Here is a 19,904-nt window from a genome sequence, read left to right as displayed (position 1 = left end):
ACCCATAAGCATAGCATAATGACTATGGTTTTTATTCCTTCACTTTTTAGGACTGCATGTTTCTATTCCAAGAATATCAGAAATGCTTTCATGAAACAAAGCAAGAGATTTTGGAAGCTCAAGGAGAAAAGACTTTTGAAGTATCAGAAATGTATATTTTTGGAAAATCTGAAGCTTTTTGTAGGAGATTAGAAAAAGTGAGTATACTGTGTGCTGTTATTATTGGTAAATAAGGGCTTCACCGAAGAACAGTTTACAGGGTGGACACTTGGCTGCATACCTGCTCTTAATCATCCTGTGATGGAGTTTGTACCTCTCTATTGAGAGAAATTAGGCAATTCCACAGCGTAAGTCATCCCAGTACATTAGGCAGTTACCTCACAATGTCCTTCTGAATTTGTCAATTTATCTCTGTTAGTGTGGAGAGAAATAACCTAATTGATCTAGACTTAGATTGTTATTTTAGGAGGTTTAAAAATATGCGAAAAATAACACACCTTTGCTTTTTTGAATTGTATCCTAAGGCATTAAAAATTTATGTTACTGCCAAACATGGTTCTTCAGATGATTCTGCTGCTCGGTGTGGTCTTAAATTTTAGCTTGCTAACCCGATGAAAGGATCTTAAACTAGCATTCGTAGAGTTTGCATGGAAAAGATAACAGGTGCTCCTTGGTGCTGAATAAGGTCAGGCAAGGGATAAGAGGATAATGGGGCAGTCATCACAGAGTAGGAAGTAGTTCTGTGAGTCTTTGACGTTTTTTCTTATCATGCAGTATGTATATTAATCTCTATGTTTTTTTCTTTTATTCTTTGAAATCTCTTTGTGTCATCAGTATGTGTGTGCCATGTTTTAACTCTTTTTCCATATTACCCTATTGAATCTAAGTTAAATATATTTTAAAAAAACCCAACAGCAAAAAAAAAAAATCCCCAAACCAAAACTACCATTAACATCAAGAAAAATGAAGACTGTTTTACTTTGTGTTGGGCTGTGGTGAGAATTAACCATGCTCTGTTGAAGACACTTGACTTAGAGCTCAGAAGCAACACACTTCTGAATGCAGTAGTTAGAGAAGTAGCTGTTGCTTATTTTATTTTACTCAGGTTTTAGCTTATAGAGGAAGTAACAAATAGTTTGTTATGAACATGAATATAATGTTTCTATTTCAGATTACAGAGATGATAACTGTAGTACAAACCTTTTCTGCACTGAGTCTGTCTACCATTGAAGGGATAGATATTATGGCAGTAAAATTCAAAAATATCTACCAAAGTGTTCAAAAGAAACAATATGACATACTTGATCCACGAAAAACAGAATTTGATATGGATTTTGGGAACTTCATGGCAAAAATTGAAGGTTTAGAGGTAAGTAATATTGCTACCTATAGCTTCCTTGGGGAAGAATCTCATCACTACTTACTCACTATCTCCCTGAATGTCAGTGAGACATTGGACTGTGAATAGGCTACGTTGTTCTTCTTCCAAAGAGCACAGAGTGTGTGTTTGCCTGGAGGGAGGCCTTTTCCATTCTTTCCTCTCCTTCCAACAGAAGCTGTAAAATATATCATACAATCCTCACTGAAGATCAGTCACTCTGCCTCCAAAATGACAAAAATTATGCAACCTGAGAGAAACATCTACATGGACGTGGTTTATTGACCTGGAGACACTTGGTTAGATTTTGGGCAGAACAAAGATGCAACTATTTTCAGTACATGATTTGATTCTTTGCTAAAATTGTCTGGCATTTTAAGAGATTACTTGACTGATACTAGCTATTTATTGATTATATTAAGCTTAGGCTGGTGATGGCTGCTGCTTTGTGCTTTAAGCAGTACCAGTTTCAGATTGTTACTTAAAATACTATTATATGGCTAGAAAAACTATACTAAATTATTTATTCTTTAGATACAGATACAGACATTTATGCGTACCTGTTTTGGGAGGATTCTGTCTTCACAGCATGCACTTCAGTTACTTCAAAGGTATTGGAAATTATTTTAAAAATATTTTACAGTAACTTCAAATTATTAATTAGCACAATTTAAATAAAATACCTAATTTACAACAAAGGGTCTAATCAAGAATTTTTCATTATTGGTGTTCTGAATCATGTAATTATCATAAAAGATGTATTTTATCTTTCTTACAGGAATCAATATATGCTCCTGTTTCTTAATTTCATTAGTGTATTTCATATATACAAGAGGATACTAAAAGAAAAATCTTAAAACACACAACAGCAATAACAACAACAAAAAAATCCTAGCAGGGCAGAACTTTTCAGCTTGCCTAAAGTTGCTCAAAGCAAAAAAATTCCCAGATCCAGAAGCATTTCCTGGATTTATGCCTCTCTCCTTTTATGTAATGTTCATGTACCCCGAAATAAAAAGAAAAACATTATTTGTGTTTGAGAAATATAATTTTGGGTACTCATTTTTAATACAGGTTTCAAAATCTTAGAATGCCATGCCTTCAAGAAGAAACAGTACATACAGTTGTTTGTATTCTTCAACATTATGTAGCAGAACTTGAAGCTATTAAAAAGGTATTTTATTTCTTTGCAATGAATTTTAAGCATCATATTAAAATAAAAGCAAATATTTTATATAAATAATTTTTATTTATTCTGCCTATTTCACTAACTGACTGCTCAATTTACCATACTTCTATTTCCCTGTTAGAGAAAACAGACACAAGTATGTAGGCAAATAAGATATATGTGCTCTTGTTTGCAACAGTGTCATCACAATTTTACTTTTTAAATATTTTCTGTTATTCCTTCATCAATTAAAGAAAAAAAATCATGTTTATCACTTGCATATACCTTTTGGGGGTATTTTACTATATGAGGCCTCTATAGTTAATTTGCATTTATACATGGCTATTGTCTAATGTTGTGATACTATAAAGTAGATATAAAATGTCAGTAAATTGCATTTATGTTCATTATAAAGTAATTTTCCATTATTTGTGTAGTGTACTCTGTCTGTAGCGTAAAAGAGAATTGTCACTTGACTTTAAATATTTAGAGAGGATTTCATCTTACCTGACTTTATATGAGTGCAAAATAAACTTCTGTATTCGAGCTAGATATCCATACTAGATATCCATACATCCAAACAACTATTCTAGAGTCAGTTCATCCGATCTATTTTAAATGTTAACCCAAAGATTCAAATAATTCCCTTGAAATGGCCATTTTTCTTCCATGAGTATAAACGGAACCCGGAAAACCAGACCGATGCAAATATTATTTTTTTAAATAGATTTTTACATTTTGTCAGATGAATGACAACATGTTTACATGAGGAGCCAAATTATCTGTAAATTCTGGACTTAATAGAAAATGATTCCTTCAAATAGTGACTTAAAACTGTAGCCTAGCATAGCTGCTCTGAACCACTCTTTACAGTGTCCTTTTCCTACCTACTAACTGTAGATAACACTTCCCAAACCTCTAATTACTGGCTTAATTTGATGAACGTATTTTCAGCAGCACTGCCTGCTTGAGAAATCACTGACCATACCCCTGGCTACTTTTCCCCAGCCAAAATAATAGGTGCATTTTCTGAGAGGGTTTGATCCATGTCAGCTTCCCTTTTAAGTTCATCATGAAGCTACTTGGGTTTCTTTTGTTGGCACTGTGCAGGAGACAGTATAGCGATAAGAAGACATGCCAGTAAGTGAAGAGTGGTGTCTGCTTAAGCAGTACAGCTGTTTGTGTTATCACAGCATGAGTCTGCATGCCTAACACTGGGTGGATATTTGGGAGGAATATCTATTCCTCTTTTTTCTGTTGAAGAGTATGTTGCCAATATACTGGCTAATTCTATTTATTAGATATTATTGGACTGCTTTTAATTTTACCAAGCAAGTTATTTCTAATAAAAGTTGCTGCCACTGCAATACTGGTCCTAAAGTGTTTGAATAATTTGCCAGTGCAGATTTGGTATTGATAATTTTAGGCCAAAATTTTCTTGACTCTAGTGCAGCTATTTGGTGAGCAGGGCCCCTTTTTTTCTCAGCTTGGGCACAGGTAAAAGCATGGGCTGCACACCCAGGAGTGTCTACATGCATATTGATGAGAAGTTAGTAGAAAGGAAAGTATATATCATAGATTATCCTGAGTTGGAAGCGACCCACAAGAATCATCGAGGCCAACTCCTGAAATGTTAGCTGTTAGTTAGGTGTATATGTCTGAAGAGCAATGTTGAAATTTCTATTCAACTAAAACCCCTGAGTTAACAATCTAGCTTAGGCCTTCCCTGAGGGCAGTTCCCAAGCAAAGAAAGAAAAGCCCCAAGAAGAGTTCTCACAACACTTACTTACGCAGCTTGCTGTCACAGCAGGTGGCTCTAAAGTTACACAGCTGCATCTGTCAGGCTTGGCCTGGAATACTGGCTGCTCAGCTCCTAGGTTTGCAATGCCTTTTGGTGTACTCAGGGTTCTGTCATAAGTAAGCAGAGCTAAGAAGCAGTATGACATAATGAAGACAGGAGGCGTACTGACAGCAATATCAACGTGTGCATCTCAGGAGAGCAGCAAGTGGGGGAAGCAATACATTTTTCTCTCAATGCACTGTTGTGTGACTCCACAGAAATTTAGTCTCTTTGGGAGGAGGAAGAAATTGTGGTATCAGAGGAAGAACAGTTTAACATTTCAACAGATTTTTTTTAATCCATGTGTTTAATGATATTGTTCTTATCACAGCTTTATGAAATTCAGAAAGATGACCCTCCCCTTGCTCGAAACATGCCACCTGTTGCAGGAAGGATACTCTGGGCGAGACAGCTATTCAGGAGGATAAATGAACCAATTAATTATTTCCATGTAAGCTGATGTGAGGAAAAATTAGGTGTTTTGTGTAACAGTGAACTGTCCTACTTCTGTAGGGTGACCGTAATGTTTCTGACTATGATGATGTCACTTCTCATATGCTAGGCAACCTGTTCATTTGTATATGAATGTCTAGTTAAAAAAAGGCTCTGCAGTAACCACTGTTTTAGATCCGAGACATAGTGTTTCTTTGATTTACCACTGAATTAGTACCCCAAGCTGGAAATACACACTGAATTGTTAATATGTCTGTCTACATATTGCCCAGAGAAATACTTTGCCGTTCCATCCAGTGGTGTTTTTCTTCTTTTTGTAATGGAGCAGAATAGGGTTTGTACATAAGACTCTCGTCCTGTATTTTAACTGAGTACCCACCTATTCTGTTCTTCTAGCACCATAGGGTCCTCTATGGAGAATCATGTCTCTCTACCAAGCAGCTGCTAGGAGTAGCTGAAGGCATAACTGTGAACTGCCTGACATCCTGAAATTGCTGTGTGTGTTCTGGTACCACTAAAGAAGCAAGCAAGTTCATTATAAGGACCCACACAGCAGTACAGGTCTCTTGCGAAGTTAACTTCTGTGTGACAGAGGTTTTCACTTTCCTGTTTCCCTCAGATAGGAATAATGATCACCTAAATCTGCTCCGAAGAAACAGGACATAAATATCAATACTGATTAAAAAAGGAGATTTTTTAAAAAATCAATTTTTTGTTACTGTTCAATTTTGAGTAGAACTGAGCATCCTTTTTACTGAGAATTACAGGTGTTTATCATAATATAATAAAGTAATTGCTCTTACATGCGTTAAATAACTACTATTTATTACTTACAAGTGCTTACTGACTTCATTGCCCTATAAAATTGAATCATCAATACTTTATACATAAGAACTCCGTAAGTATAATTTGTAATATTAACTTATGTAATATATAGTCAATAGTTAAATAGAAAAAAACCCAAATAGTATGATTTTCTTTTGATATGGTTTTAATTTGAATGTGCTGTGTTTCAATAGAAGGAGTCAAATATCTTGGCAAGTCCAGAAGGTAAAGCAGTTATTCAATTATACAACAGAATTGCCTATGTATTGGTGGAATTTGAAGTAGTCTATCATAATGCATGGATGAAGGAAATTTCACAATTACAATACTGTAAGTAACTAAATATGTGATTGGCTTTTTTTAAACTTTTAGTGAATGCTAAGTTGACACAAATCAAATCAGATAATTTTTAAGCCTCATTTACCCTTAAAATATGCAGAATAATCATGATTCAATAAGCAGGCCCAGTAATACAAATCTTTGTCCCTTACTGACCTTGAAACTTGGTTTTGATGCACAAGATTGCAGATTTGTTATGCTGTTTAACAGATGACTGGAAACAGTAGTGAAACAAACGGAAGGCACACAGGTGTTCATTTTTTTTACTCAAATTCTTTACGTATACCATTTAATAATTCATCCTGGTTTCTTTCTACTATAACAATTTCTAGATTTGTATTACCCCAGTCCCTCTCAGGACAAATACTACTTTATGCCTAGAAAAGTAATTTTTGATAATCAAGCTTTATCATTTTAAGATCAAACAAGTGTTGAAGTTTAAAACAAATTTTTTGGTAGATATTTTGTGTAAATTGTAGGCATTCTGTGGGCTTCTAAACTAGGAGTAGATCTACAAGAATAAAATCTTGTCATCACACAGTCAACAGGTTTTTGAGTTGCTGTTTGGGCTTTTATTTTGGTTTGGGTTTTTGCAATATCCCTATGTATGCATTCATCCTCTGGGTTAACAAATTCCTTGTAAGATGCTGAGCACCTCATATAAGTGTCCTTAGAACATGAATTTGATATTTTTCTAACTGGAAGTAAGAAAAAATATTGCACAAATGACTGGATCTGATGCTTTCTTAGCTTATGAAGAGAAAGGTTGTATAGCAGAATGCTAATATGGTGAAAGTAATTTTCTATTTTGTGTATTTTCTTTAACTGAATGAGTCTATATCTTCTTTAATGGAAACATGAAGCTATTTCACAAGTAACCATACATATTTAATCACTATATAGTAATATTAGAAATCTGTGTTCCATCATAATTTATGTAACAGAACAATTGTCTTAGAAACTGACACAAAAATGTCTTTACAGCCTTACAAAACACAATATTTGTGCGTCATCCTAAAACTGGGAAGTTCCTGGTTAATTTTGACCCACAAATTCCAGAGATTGTCCGAGAGACCAAATGTATGATCAAGCTGGGTCTGGAAGTACCAGAGGAAGCAAAAAAGATAGTAAAAAGAGAAAATAAGCTGAAGTCAAACAAGTTGCGTTTAGAGGTAAACTTAAAAATTATAATGATTGCTGTTTACAAAATAAAAAAGAACATCTGATTAACCATAGAAATTTTACTATGGTTAATAAAAATTAAAGCTGGGTATGAGGTAGTTTAAATCTGTGGAATGCACAGGTGGATATAGATGATCTCATTTGAAAAAACTCCACTAACTGCTGTGTGGGCTAGTATATACTTAAATATAAGCATATGTATTTCTCATACCCTGTGGCATGTTAAATATATCCTGGTGGTGAAATAATTGGAGCTATCCAAAATGTCTTCACTCTCTAAAAATCAGTAAAATGCAGTTTCAGAGTTTTTGAGAAGCAAAGATTGGATTTTTTCTGGATTGGAAGATATGGTGAGCCACAGAAACATCAAGAATTTTGCAGGTTACCTCCAAGAGAAGTCAGATTTCTCATACTCCTTGCAGTATTTGCTATTGTTTTAGCATTTAGAGAAGCTTTTATCGTCAGCAGGAGGTGCACCATACCAGTCTTGTGTGTAAGGCACGAGACAAAAGGGTATATTAAAACTGAGCTTATATGTGATTTTAATTATCTAAAGTGATACTCAGTTTCAAGAGGGCATTGCAAGTTACAGTCACTAAAGCTCAAGCTGTCTTTAGCTCTAGAGAAAGATCATACTTTGGCTTTGTGCATAAAGACTAGGAATGTGTTGCATAAAAGCCACTTCCATTCTTCCTCACCTAGCATGATATGATTTTGTTACATTGTACATAGCTACGTAACATCTGCGTAAAATTCCACACTTGTTTTCAGATGTAGTCTTTTACTTCTCTCCATATTTTTTCTAATGATTTGATTTTATAACATGTTGTTTGCTTCAGGAAAGAAAGCACTTAAAATATTCTTCTTGATCCTACCCTTTCTAATAATCAACAGGGTCTTCTCCAATGTTATGAAGATTTGTGTCAAGAAACACCAATGATTTTTGTAAATCTAATGGCACCAAAAATGAAAAAGGTTGGTGTTATTAAATGCACTTCAGTATACTTCAGAAGAAGTTAGAATAACTCAATAATAGTTTATAATTTTAAAATATTTAGATGGATCTGCATGTTGTGAACTTAAAGAATTTTACTAAAACCTTTAAGACCAAAAATTTGCTCTTTGCATCCCTTATACAGGGCTCAAATAACATGTATTAGAGTAGAATAATCTTTGCCTGAGAGATGTAAACCCAGTAGAACGACAAATACGGATTCTGTGGGTCTATGTATCTACACAAATCTCTGGCTTTGACATGGAAGTAAATTATAACTTATTTCGGTTTTAGAGGTTTTCGTGGGAAGTTTTGCTTTTTCATTTAGCTGAAATATTAAATGTCATGATCCTTGTCTTTGCCTGGAGAGAAATATTAGCCTTGTGAATTGAGTAAGTCTCTTCAGTGATGTAGAAAGGTTAAATACTACACTAAAGGTACAGTTTTACTGGAGATGCAGAATGTCTATCCTACAAGCCATATTGTTTTGCCAGACACTTGCAAGGGCATGTATGTGTTTGTTCTAAGTAACTCCTCGCTTTTTGATTGTAAATAATATCAGAAGATTGCAGATTTTACATAAGTTTGTGTAACTATGTAGTTGGCATGTGCCAAAGTGCGAGAAACAAAAACCTTGTCCTTGCTCTTAAGAGTTAAATAATGAAAGACAAAAGATAAAGTGATGCTAATCTCCACTTCAGTGATACTACTGTAAATATGATTATATTGTAGAGGGAATCCTAAACCTCTGTATTTTAGAGGAGACAACTGGCAAAAGGGAAGGATGAGTATTGTACAAACAACAGATCATGAAAATGTTTTTTGAAGAAGGGAGAGAAGTCTTCAGTGTGTAGGAAGAAGAGAGGAAAGCACAAATCTAAAGATGGAATGAGCAAGTCTAACCTATGGCTACGTTGGTACCATAATTTGACAGCAACTTATGCAGAGCCTTAAACTCTTTCTAGATTGGCTGTGTTGGTTACCAGTAACAGTCCCATCCCCACATTGTGGACTTAAACATATTCCTCAAAAACATATATATTAAGGTGATAGTAATGGCTGTATTTGCAAATAGCTGTGTGGCTATTCAAGCTGAATTCATTGCTTTAAATGTGATATAGACATAGAAAAAGAAGCATTAGGATGAAGAGAGTAGGTGAAGTGCATCCAGGTGGTGACTTGGTAAATGTTAAGAAGAAAGAGCAGATACAATAGATGGCTATTTAAAATTAAATACGAGTGGAATCAGTTCAAAGTTTCTCAGCAATTAAGCAAAATTAAATTTCTGTCACTTCAAGGATGATGGGGATGGCAAAATTTTAAATTGTCATGGCTGTATACTGGGAAATCATTGAGAAGTTTTGGAGTGCTAGGCAAAAATTTCAGAGGAGCTCTGTGAGAGTCTGGACAGGTTGATTTTCCTAGCCTGGTCATAGTATTAGATATCGTTTTCCTCAGAGTCCCATCTTCTTTGAAGGTCCAGGGTCTGCAATGGAGGGACCTTGAAGGAAGGATCATACAGTGAGAGGGAAACAAGCTGATTTCAGCTATATGCTGAGTGTCTTGCTGGTGACAAATCCAGATGAAACAGAACATGAAGAACCAAGAATTCACTAAGGGAAAGAGTAGGGAAGAGAGGATTTTTAAAATTAGCATTGAGGATATAATAAAATTTGGAGAGGATCAGCGTGATTCAAAAAGGGACGATTGAAAAATGTCATGAGATGGATACATGAGGTTGAAAGACAAGTAATTATGCTGTTCAGGGTGGTCAAGATATATGTTAAAGGACAAATGATAAGATCAATAGTGGACTTGATTTTAATTTCAGGAAGTACTGGGAACCACTAAAAGACACCATCCAGGAGAACAAGAGGGGGAAGATTTTGTTGAGTGTGTACACTTGATAGTTGTGGACAGAGGCTATAGTATGCACTACCGTCCTTTTTGCCAATATTGCATAAATTTATTTGCTCTTTTCCTCAAAAACTTGTAACCTTCCTTGTAAAACTTAGACAGAACTCTTTCTTTCATCAGTAACATTAGTGATTCTAATAATAGTGGCATTTGTTTTAAATTATGTTTTTTTTAATCTATGAAATTATATTTTTATGCTTAGATGGAAGCTGTGTTGAGGCAAGGACTTAGCATGTTGACTTGGTCATCTGTGACACTGGAAAATTTCTTTCAAGAAGCTGATCAAGTTCTGTGTATATTTAAACAGTTTTTGAAAAAGGTATACACTTGATCACTATATGAATGAATGACAGTTTAGAGAAGTTATTTCCAGTACACTGCTCTTCATATTGCAAATTAATCTGTACTTTATTTTTGTACCACTTTAATAAGCAAACAAAATTTTTATATATTTCAAGTATGTTCTTTTTTGAAGAATGTTATATTCAATGATTCTCTCCTATTATTGCCCTCAAATGTTTGATCTTTGCTTCCGTTCTTGCAGCAGCAGGTATTTCCACTTGTTGTCCTCAGATTCTGTGACTACCACTCCGATTTTCACAGTCAACCTCTGCGTCTCTTTGAGTGCTTGTCCATGAATGCAGCTGCACAGAAAATACCTCCATGTAAACACTGTCCAGTGAAGAACATTTTAGCATTAACTGTGTTTGTAGCAGGCATGCTGTGAAACTGTTTCCTCTTTGTGCAGTCCATAAAATAATGAAGGGGAACATGCTTTTCCCTCACAGTTCTCTGCATGCTGAGTCTGCTTTTTTCTTCTCTTAGTGTTTGCCACATAATTTCTGAATTCTTTTGATTCCATTAACATGCTTGAGGACCTGTATTCGTTCTTTTTCTTCTCAAGACTTTACCTTGATAGTTAGATCATCCATCTGGCGTAACAGTTGAACAGTATGGCAATGCTCTCTCCTACCAATGTCATAAATTGTGCCTCCTGTGGTAGGAGTTTTTTAGTCACTGATGAGTATATCAACTACTTTTTCTCTATGGCAGAAAAACATAATTATGATCGAGTGCTCTGTTTGCTGCTGAAAGCCAAAGCTGCAAAAAAGGTTGGCTGTGTAAGAAATTAACAGTTCTCTGAGCCTGAGTATATCTGAAATAACGATGTCTTTTGTAGATACACTCTATTTTCCTTAAATATGAAGGTTGTGTGACTATATTTAGACACTGTAAATATCCCCTAAGTCACCATAACTCATGAGGCATCGCTGCGCTTCCTTTTTCTCTGCTTCGCTCATCTGGAGGTCTTCTGTGTTCGTGCTTTTACCCCAGGGGTTTTTCTCTTATGATTCACTTTCTTAGAGAATTTTTCTACTATGTAAGGTTTCTTGCATTTTCACTGGGTAGAGAGATACAATTTTTATTTTTTTGTAAAACATTTTGTACCTGTTAGAACTCTCCAAAATTTATCTTTAAAGCATAACATATTCTATGTAAGTATTAATACAATGTTCTCTTTTTAGGTAAAAGATTTAAGTGATGTGCGGATTGATTTAATATTAGAAGAAATATCAAATACTCTTTTAATTGTCTTACCAGTAGATGGTGCTATCAAAGTAGAGAGTATGTTGACCTACAATGAGGTATGTGCCACTTTACATCTTCAAACTTGAATTCCTGTGTATGTTAGAAACAATGCCTTAGTAAATTAATATCAAACTGGAAAAGAATTATTCCACTGTAAAAATCAGGATTTTTTTAATGACAATATTCTTGTTAAAATATTTTATATGAAGGTAAATTGGTTCTTAGGTATTTGAGATGCTTAAGCTGTAGTATTTCATAGATATTTTTATTTATTTAACTGCTTCACAATGAGGTGAGACTTTAATTTTTTGTAAGAAGTTACCCAGACATATGCAGCCTTTTTTTTTCTCCCCTATTTTTTCCAATGAGTTTTTTTAAAGGAGAAGGCAAAAAGTACTTTCAATAAGTATATTTGAGAATTTGAAAGTTTTCGTGATTCCAAATTAGGATAAAAATGTATTTAGTTAGTTAATTAATGCAAGTAAATAAGGTTGTTAAGAACAGTTGAAAGAGCATTTGAGTAATTTCAGATTCAGACTGTGACCTCCCTTAAATATTCAGAATTTTCTTCTGGTCCTTAAAGATTCCATTGTATTTCAAAAGTGGAAATTTTAAAAAAATCATTACAAATATAGTGATAATACAACAAAAGATTTTTATAATGTTGAATAAAGATTTTGGGTTTGGTTTCTCAGTTTTCTTTTAAAAATGTTGCCATTTCATTGAAATCGTCTCAGGCTAAAGAATGCAATATTCAGGCAAATGTTTTGGCTCTCCATGGAGAGGAACAGTGGTAAGATAATCAGTGATACTATGATAATTCATTGATATTTTTATTTAACAGACTTACACTAAAGAATGTGCTGAGTTATTGAACCGCAAAAGCATGCACATTGAAGATGCTGTTCAAGAACTAATATCAGTATTTGAAAAGAATTATGAAATTAAATATTCTAAGAAAACCTCAGAAAAACATTTATTGCCAGGTAGATAATTTTGATTATTTAAATACAAATTTCTGTCCCTAGTTTTGTAGATTTAGCTTGTACTATCAAAATTGAATTGTTTTAGCTTATTTCCTTCAGACTTCTCCCTCCCTCTACAGTTTCATCTGTGTCACAGTTCTCCCTTCATTTTCTACTGTTAAACTAAACCACTAGCCTGTGAAATACAGAGGTAATTCAGTATTGGTGGAGTTTCTAGAATTAAACTCTGTCCTTCTGTTTAGATTACCAAGGGATTTTTCTCTAGAGGAAGAATGTTATGGTTTCATTTCTCTTAGTCTCTCATAACTTTTTTTTTTTCCTCCATAAGTGAAATACAGTGTTCCTCTCTTCTCAGCTGTGTCAGATATTTGGTACTGTCCCTCTCTTTGTGACTTTTTAGCTACAGTAGAATTGTATGTCAAACACCAGTGCTTCACTGGCTGGCCGCTTTAAATTAGTACAGTTAATTGACTATCAACTGCTAATGTACAAGGCTCACAGCTGATTAGTATGGCTGGTTCCCACTGCACCAGGGTGTGTTAGAGTTTAGGAGGTTCTGTACCATTGTAGGAGAAATAGTTTATAGCTGGAGGAAAATACTCTGTTTTAAGGAAAAATGTATTTTCAGGCTTAATCGGTAATGGAGCTCCTTTTCTTACGCAGGATTTTTTCCTTCTGGGTTCAGTTTCCTCCAGGTATAGAGGCATGGTCAGAGTCAATAGACCACGTCGTTCAATATGATGCAACCAGAACATCCTGATGAAAGGATACTTCTCTGTATTTTGTTAAATTGTTTATATTGATTTGGGGTTTGGGCTTTTTTTGGGCCATTTCCCTCTCATATATCTATGTCTGCCTACCTATCTATAATAACATATTTATAGTGCATGGTGTTTGTTGGGCTGAAGCTTATAGACTGGACTCTTAATCAGCTTCCTGGTGTGAAAAAAATGGTGTGAAATAAAATCAATTAGCTGATCCAGGTACTACTAAAATAAAAAGCAATATTGCTTTGCCTGTAAAGAGCAGGGATGGCATGCTTCAAAGTAGAACACAATGTTCTGTTAACAAAAGAAAATGTATTTTTTAAATTTACAGTGAAAGAAAAACATATAGTGTTTGGAAATAATGAAGAGGAGAGAGAAAAGAATACTTCTGTAGCTCTTCATGGTGATAATACCAAGGGCAGTGATAAAGAAGATGAGTTTAAAAAGGTATTTTGTGATAAGGGTTTTTTTTCAGACTGACCAGATTAGTAAACAGTGTTTTGAGTTTGGTAGCTGGATATCTGTGTTACAGAAAGACATCACATAGACAATATGAAAAGTCATGTAAAAATGATGAAATAGCTTCCCTACAAAGTGAGTTTAAGATGTATTTTAGCTTTCAAAAGTATATTCCTTGCTATTTCAGTTATCACCTTTACTAAACAAATTCTCAATATGTGTGAGTGGTAAGTGTAAAAGTTTGGAGAGAATATTGTGCCCAAGATGTAACATAGGCTTTGCTTCTCGGATGGGCATAAACATGTATCCTTTCTATTCTCCTCTTCCAACCACACCAAGAAAGATCACCTTCCTTTGTACTTTTTCCTTGAAGAATACAATCTCTTCATATTCACCAGAGAAGGGAAGTGGAAGTAGAAAAAAAGCCTCACAAACTTGCAAGCACAAATGCAGTAATGTTACAAGGTTGCAGTCTGTTGTTTTGTGCTAGTGATCATGTCATGTTGCTGTATTTTTGTTTTTAACACAGTACAGTCAGACTTCACTGCATTTGTCTCTTATTTGAAAAGGGTACATATGCACCAATATTCTTGGATAATTCATGGTGTTTGTTTTTTAATATGGAGAGCTTTTCTGAAGGAGTATGAGATTTCAGCCAGATCTCAGTATTGTGTCTCTGAATAAGACAAATTGAGTTTTCTCAGATGCTATATTCTCTTTTTCATGCAACTTTTACTGATTTACTTACTTAGAAGCTGGTTTTCCCCCAACTTCTCCCCATGTGTTTCTCATGTAGCTTAAAGCATAAATTCCTTCAGACAAGAACTAATGTGTTTGACTTAAAACCTTTTGAAATAATATTCAGGTTCCTGTCTGAATACAACACTAAAAAATGTGTGTTTTATTTGTTACAGAAATCTAAAGAGATGGTTGCCTGTTTCAGTCACCAGCTGCTAGACAGCCTCCAGAAAGCCACCCGACTGTCTTTGGATAGCCTTAAAAAGAGAATATTTGTTTCAAAGTAAGTTGCAGATGAAAGATTCCTTCAATAGTACTATCACAACAAAGTTATTTCTGTGTTAATATAATAATACAAATATACATTCACATGTGTAATGATGCATGCACATGTATCATTAGTGAAACAGTTCCAGACCTGTTGGTCCTTTTAGATCAAGCAAAAGTTGGAGAGCATTCACTTTTTGTTGCAGTGATGCTTTGGGCCCACACTTCTATGCTTTAATTCTTTATGTTGTTATAGCTATACGCACTTTGTTTTGTGCAGAAAATGAAGTTTATTTCTGCTATTGTTTCTCCTCTGCCTGCACCCTATTGTTTTTATTCCCATGCATTTCTTTCAAGACGCTGTTAGTACAATTTATTGTCCAACACAAACGACTAGAGCTTAAATGACCATTCTAAGTCATACATGGCAGCATGCCCATATGTTCATCTCATTTCAGAATATTTCTGCAAGCATGGCTATGGACTCAGAATTGTTTCCCATGGGTTAAAGGTTATCTGTGCACTCTTTATGAGTTCTATATGATAATGGCAATATCCATAGAACTTTATCATTCTCCTATATTCAGTACAATTTCTATAGATTCTGCTGTGCTCGAACAGGCATACAGTTCAGAGGCAGAATTGCTTCAGTGTAATATATTGTATATTGAAAAGCCTGCTTAAAATTCTATTAAGATAATTTATTTTAAGCAGGTAAGGTTGTTGGTGTTTTGTCATTAATATGTGTTGAATCTTGAGATTTTTCTTTTTATGAGGACTTCTTTCGTAGAAAATATATTGAAATCGTGATCTTATTGAAGTGAACGGGAATTTATTTGGGTGTGTCCTCTACATTTGTCTATGGTATTGTATCATTGAATCTTCCCTCACTTGGTCACTGTGTCATGCCAGAACATTTAGAAATTGTACTTTGCACTTTGTTTTTAATTTTAGTTTTGAGTGGGTTAGGTCATGTATTTATAATTTTGCACTAGCTTGTCATCTTTGAAACTCATTTTTCTGTTCTGTTCAATATTTATTTAAGATGTAACAAGGTAACTTCTACTCTTGATAGGTTTTTGCATGAAATGGGCAGTATAACTTTATGCCTTACTCAAAGCACTGGCAGAGTTCCATCATTCTTAAATTGGGTCATTAATATCCAGAATCAGAAAATATTCTGGATAAAAAATTCTGAATGCAATGGCTAGATCCAAGGTAACCTTTCTCTGACTGATGAGCTCTGGCTACTATCTCTACCCTTTAAACACGAAGCTTCTGTAAATTTTGTCAAGTAGTTCATAACTTAATGTGAAAATTCTCCATGAGGGTTTGACCAGAAAAGGTAGCTTGAAATTATATTTCTAAGATAATTTGGGGGAGGTTTCATGGTGAAGTATTTCTGACATGTTTCAAAATTATTTTCAGCAAAACTGCATTTGGGAGAACAGAATTTTCTGTTTGTCCAAGCAAATCTGAAGAGGTACCTTCTTTTCTAAAAGCAGAGGTGCACCTTGCTATTCCCAATGTGGTAAGTTATGTGTTATATAGGGAAGGTAAAATACAGTCTTTTATAGCTATCTCTGCATTTGCCCAAGCACAGGGTGTGGGCAGACGTCTACTGAACCAGCATCCATTCCAAAGAACAGCTGCTCAGGCCTTTTGGTGTGCTGAGAGCAATGATGAAATGTGCTCACAGTCCCAGAGTTCCTGGTTTCTCTCTTAGTGGTACTTGCACAACTTGGCCTTTTATTGTTCTTCTGTGTTTCAGCAATTACCTTGCAATCTGTTCATCAGTGTTCTTTGGAGAATGATTATGGTTCTCCTTCATGTGTAGCAGTTGCATTGCTGGAGTAGATTTTTCATGTTTGTTTTTTTATTTTAACTGTTTTGTTCCTTCTGTGATTTAAATCCTTTGTCGACTAAAAATAATGAACATGACATTTGCTCAGTTTGGCTTTAGTCATCTCAGTAGGATGTAAGATGACCAGAAGGAGGAACACTGAGCAAAAATGAAAATATTCAAAACCAAGAAAAGAGCTGTAGATTCCTGTGTGTGGAGAACAAAAAGGCAGCTGGATTGCAAAAAACTGATAAATGCATTTGTTTACTTTTATAGAGTAAGATAACTCTGTCAGCAATATGTATGGTATTTTATTTTATATATGAGAAGGTAACTTAATATTAGCCATTGTCTTCTAGAAAGTTTTATATTAATGAGATTGTAATGAAAGAAAAGTTATTTTCTAAGGTGATATTCCCTTGATTTTGAACCTGTGTTTATATTGGTGTTTGTTGTACATGGGATAGATAAGGTCTGTCAAAGTGTAGATTTTTTACCTTGTGGATATTTGTGTAAGCATAAAGCCCAAGCTCCACCCACTGCAAAGGGAAGTACATCTATCCTTTTTCAAGTCCTCTGAAATGCTTGGTTGATCCAGGATAAATTACCACTTTGCTAATGCTAATAGGATTTTGCAAGATCCTTGCTTTTATGCATACAGCTGCTCAATCTGTGAAATCGATTTATAAAACATCAGAGTCACTTTTAAGTAATTTATATCCCAGTTCTAAACACTCTGGATGATTTCATAATTTCAAAATAATTAAAGCTATAAGATGATGTTCTAAGGACTATATTTGAGCATTGAGCATATCCCAAGAGAATTCTTTCTTCTGAAGTTTAACAAGAAATGCTGTTTTTCTATTCTTTCCTGGATCACTCTCAGGAAGGTTCTTTCTTTCTGCTCAGTATTTTGGAGAAACTGATGTGTGCCTTTACTCCACCTTATCCTACATGGAACTATTTTCAAACAAGAACAGGACAAAGTCACATTATTACTGCCACTACAGTTTGAAAAGTTTTTGGGTTCGGGACTTTATGGCTGTTTGTGTACTGCTAAATAAAACAGACCAGAGGCTGTTCTTTGACCTCAAAGTGTGCTGACCTGAAATGGTGTGAATCTACAGCAGTAAATGCTTTTCTTCCTGAATCCAGGAGTTTACATTCAACCTGTGTGTTAGGGACAGCCCCTGTCATGGTTTATGTGGCAAACTGCCTGAAATTTTTTCTGGGAGAGTGCTTTTTTTGCATCATCCCAAACTAGGCCAAGGGAGCATACTGGCATTTACAGTGTGGGTGATGGCAGACCAGAGCCTGTGTTTTGACCCTATTGTGTTTGCTAGTTGTTCTTGATTCAGATCAAGAATCCTTGTTTTCATTCCAGTTCTTTTTATCATGTACTCTGGTAATTGAATATGAGTTCTCGTCCTCTTCTGACTTGCATAGTAGATTGTTTCCAGAATTATGATACAAAATCCATGCCAAATATATAAGTTGAAATCTCCAGGGCTACTGCATGGAGTTCCTTTGGTCTGCTAAACACTGTGCTCTTGCAAAAGTTTTTGAGGTAATGTAACCTTTGGGATAAAAAAACCCCTCAACATTCAGTATTTATTCAACTAGGTCCTTTGACGCTTTGATCCAGATTATTTTGTTTGCCTGGAATTACTCACAGTGTGAATATACACATAGATAACACTTAGGAGGAGAGCTTATATAGCTGTAAATCTTCTTTAAAATAAGCTGTCCATATGTATTTCTATGGCCATCCCTCTTACAATTCCCTCTGATGGAATTTAGATCCAGTGGTTAAGAGCAACAGAGAGGAGGATCTTGGCCTGTAATTTTTAATGTTTTGTGATTCTAGAATGCAGGAAACAGTTTGTGATGTATTCCCATGCACTATTAAAAATATCATTATAGAAATACTGTTTAAGATGATGTAGGAATTGTAGAAATAATTTTAAAAACCCAATAAATCTGTCTACATATACACTTGCTTGTCATTTTCCCCACAGTATGACTGTACAAATAGATAGTAGGTCAGCACAGTAAGTTTCATTTCTTTAGAGGCAATTCTGAGCCAGGCAATCTCTTAAAGTTATATTTTCCTTCTTCTCTTCTGGGGCAACTTCTGCAATTCACTATGAGTGGAGCAAAACTGAGGTCTTAGAAAATTATGACCATCGGTTGCATTTATTTCACCAATATTTCAACTGTTTCAAATAGGTAATGGTTCCTAGTTTAGAAGATATACAGCAAGGCATCAATCGCATGATTCAGCTAATATTGGAAGTAAGTCGTGGAGTTGCTCAGTGGGGACAAAGACATTTTCAAAAATCTAGTTTAAGAGCAGAAACAGGCACACAGCAAGTATCTTCAGCAGGCTTTGGATCACCAGGAAAAAGAGCCAAAAGAGGGGAAAGTAAGTAAATTTTTTGTTTGTGTTTGTTTTGTTGTTTTTTCCCCTTATTTCAACTTGTTAGTTAAATAAAAATGCCTTATATAAATATTTGTGAATAAGCTCACTTTTCTTCAAAGAGGCCAACTGTGGATTATATTGAATCAGTTTGTTGGGTTTATTTTGAATCAATTAGCTGTATTTTTCAGAAATAGCTTTTCAGGCTTACATAAATGCTAGAACTCTGAGAAACAATAAGCAAAAAAGTCTTAGAAAAATGGCTAGATTCTGAATTTCCTCTGTTATTGGAGGCCAAGTAAGCTTTTAATTTATCTTTTTACCTACTTAGTATGGAATGTAGTCATAACGATATAGTTGAAACCATAAACAATGATTGTAGACTAGCTGTCACTGGAATATTGAGATAGAACAAGAGCTAGTTTAATAATTATATTTCAGTAAAGATTTTAATTTATGTCTGTATTCTTCGAATGGATTATAAAACACTTCAAGTGTTTGTTCATGTGAATATTCAGACTGTAGATAGACCTGCATCCATTTCAGTCTGATACTTTTTTCCTTAATATTATTTCTAACCATCTGTCTGTATGATTTGCAAGCATCCATAAAAGTCCAAATATATTTTTACCGTCTGGTTCTCTTAGCTGCTTGGCTGAGCCAGTGATCTGCAATACAGTGGTATCGTTGTTGTGATTCCTTTGGAAAATCTTTAACATCTTGGAAAGTTTTTCTTTTT

At 34.8% G+C, this 19,904-nt stretch overlaps 1 protein-coding gene across 1 annotated transcript in view; it reads left to right on the top strand.

Annotated features, from left to right (window-relative positions):
- Positions 1-19,904, top strand: part of DNAH8 (dynein axonemal heavy chain 8) — a 138,688-nt gene that overhangs the window by 10,875 nt on the left and 107,909 nt on the right. The window contains exons 8-22 of the mRNA XM_075089890.1: positions 51-197; positions 1,172-1,369; positions 1,913-1,989; positions 2,453-2,552; positions 4,718-4,837; positions 5,859-5,994; positions 6,988-7,175; positions 8,080-8,160; positions 10,299-10,415; positions 11,623-11,742; positions 12,531-12,672; positions 13,777-13,886; positions 14,813-14,919; positions 16,374-16,434; positions 18,976-19,171. Coding sequence (XP_074945991.1) covers positions 51-197; positions 1,172-1,369; positions 1,913-1,989; positions 2,453-2,552; positions 4,718-4,837; positions 5,859-5,994; positions 6,988-7,175; positions 8,080-8,160; positions 10,299-10,415; positions 11,623-11,742; positions 12,531-12,672; positions 13,777-13,886; positions 14,813-14,919; positions 16,374-16,434; positions 18,976-19,171 — 1,900 coding nt within the window. The remainder of the gene's footprint in view (positions 1-50; positions 198-1,171; positions 1,370-1,912; positions 1,990-2,452; positions 2,553-4,717; positions 4,838-5,858; positions 5,995-6,987; positions 7,176-8,079; positions 8,161-10,298; positions 10,416-11,622; positions 11,743-12,530; positions 12,673-13,776; positions 13,887-14,812; positions 14,920-16,373; positions 16,435-18,975; positions 19,172-19,904) is intronic.

The sequence above is a fragment of the Phalacrocorax aristotelis genome, chromosome 3 (assembly GCF_949628215.1).
Source record: "Phalacrocorax aristotelis chromosome 3, bGulAri2.1, whole genome shotgun sequence".
NCBI lineage: Eukaryota > Metazoa > Chordata > Aves > Suliformes > Phalacrocoracidae > Phalacrocorax > Phalacrocorax aristotelis.
Note: the sequence above shows the minus strand (reverse complement) of the source record. Positions and strands in the feature narration are given on the sequence as shown.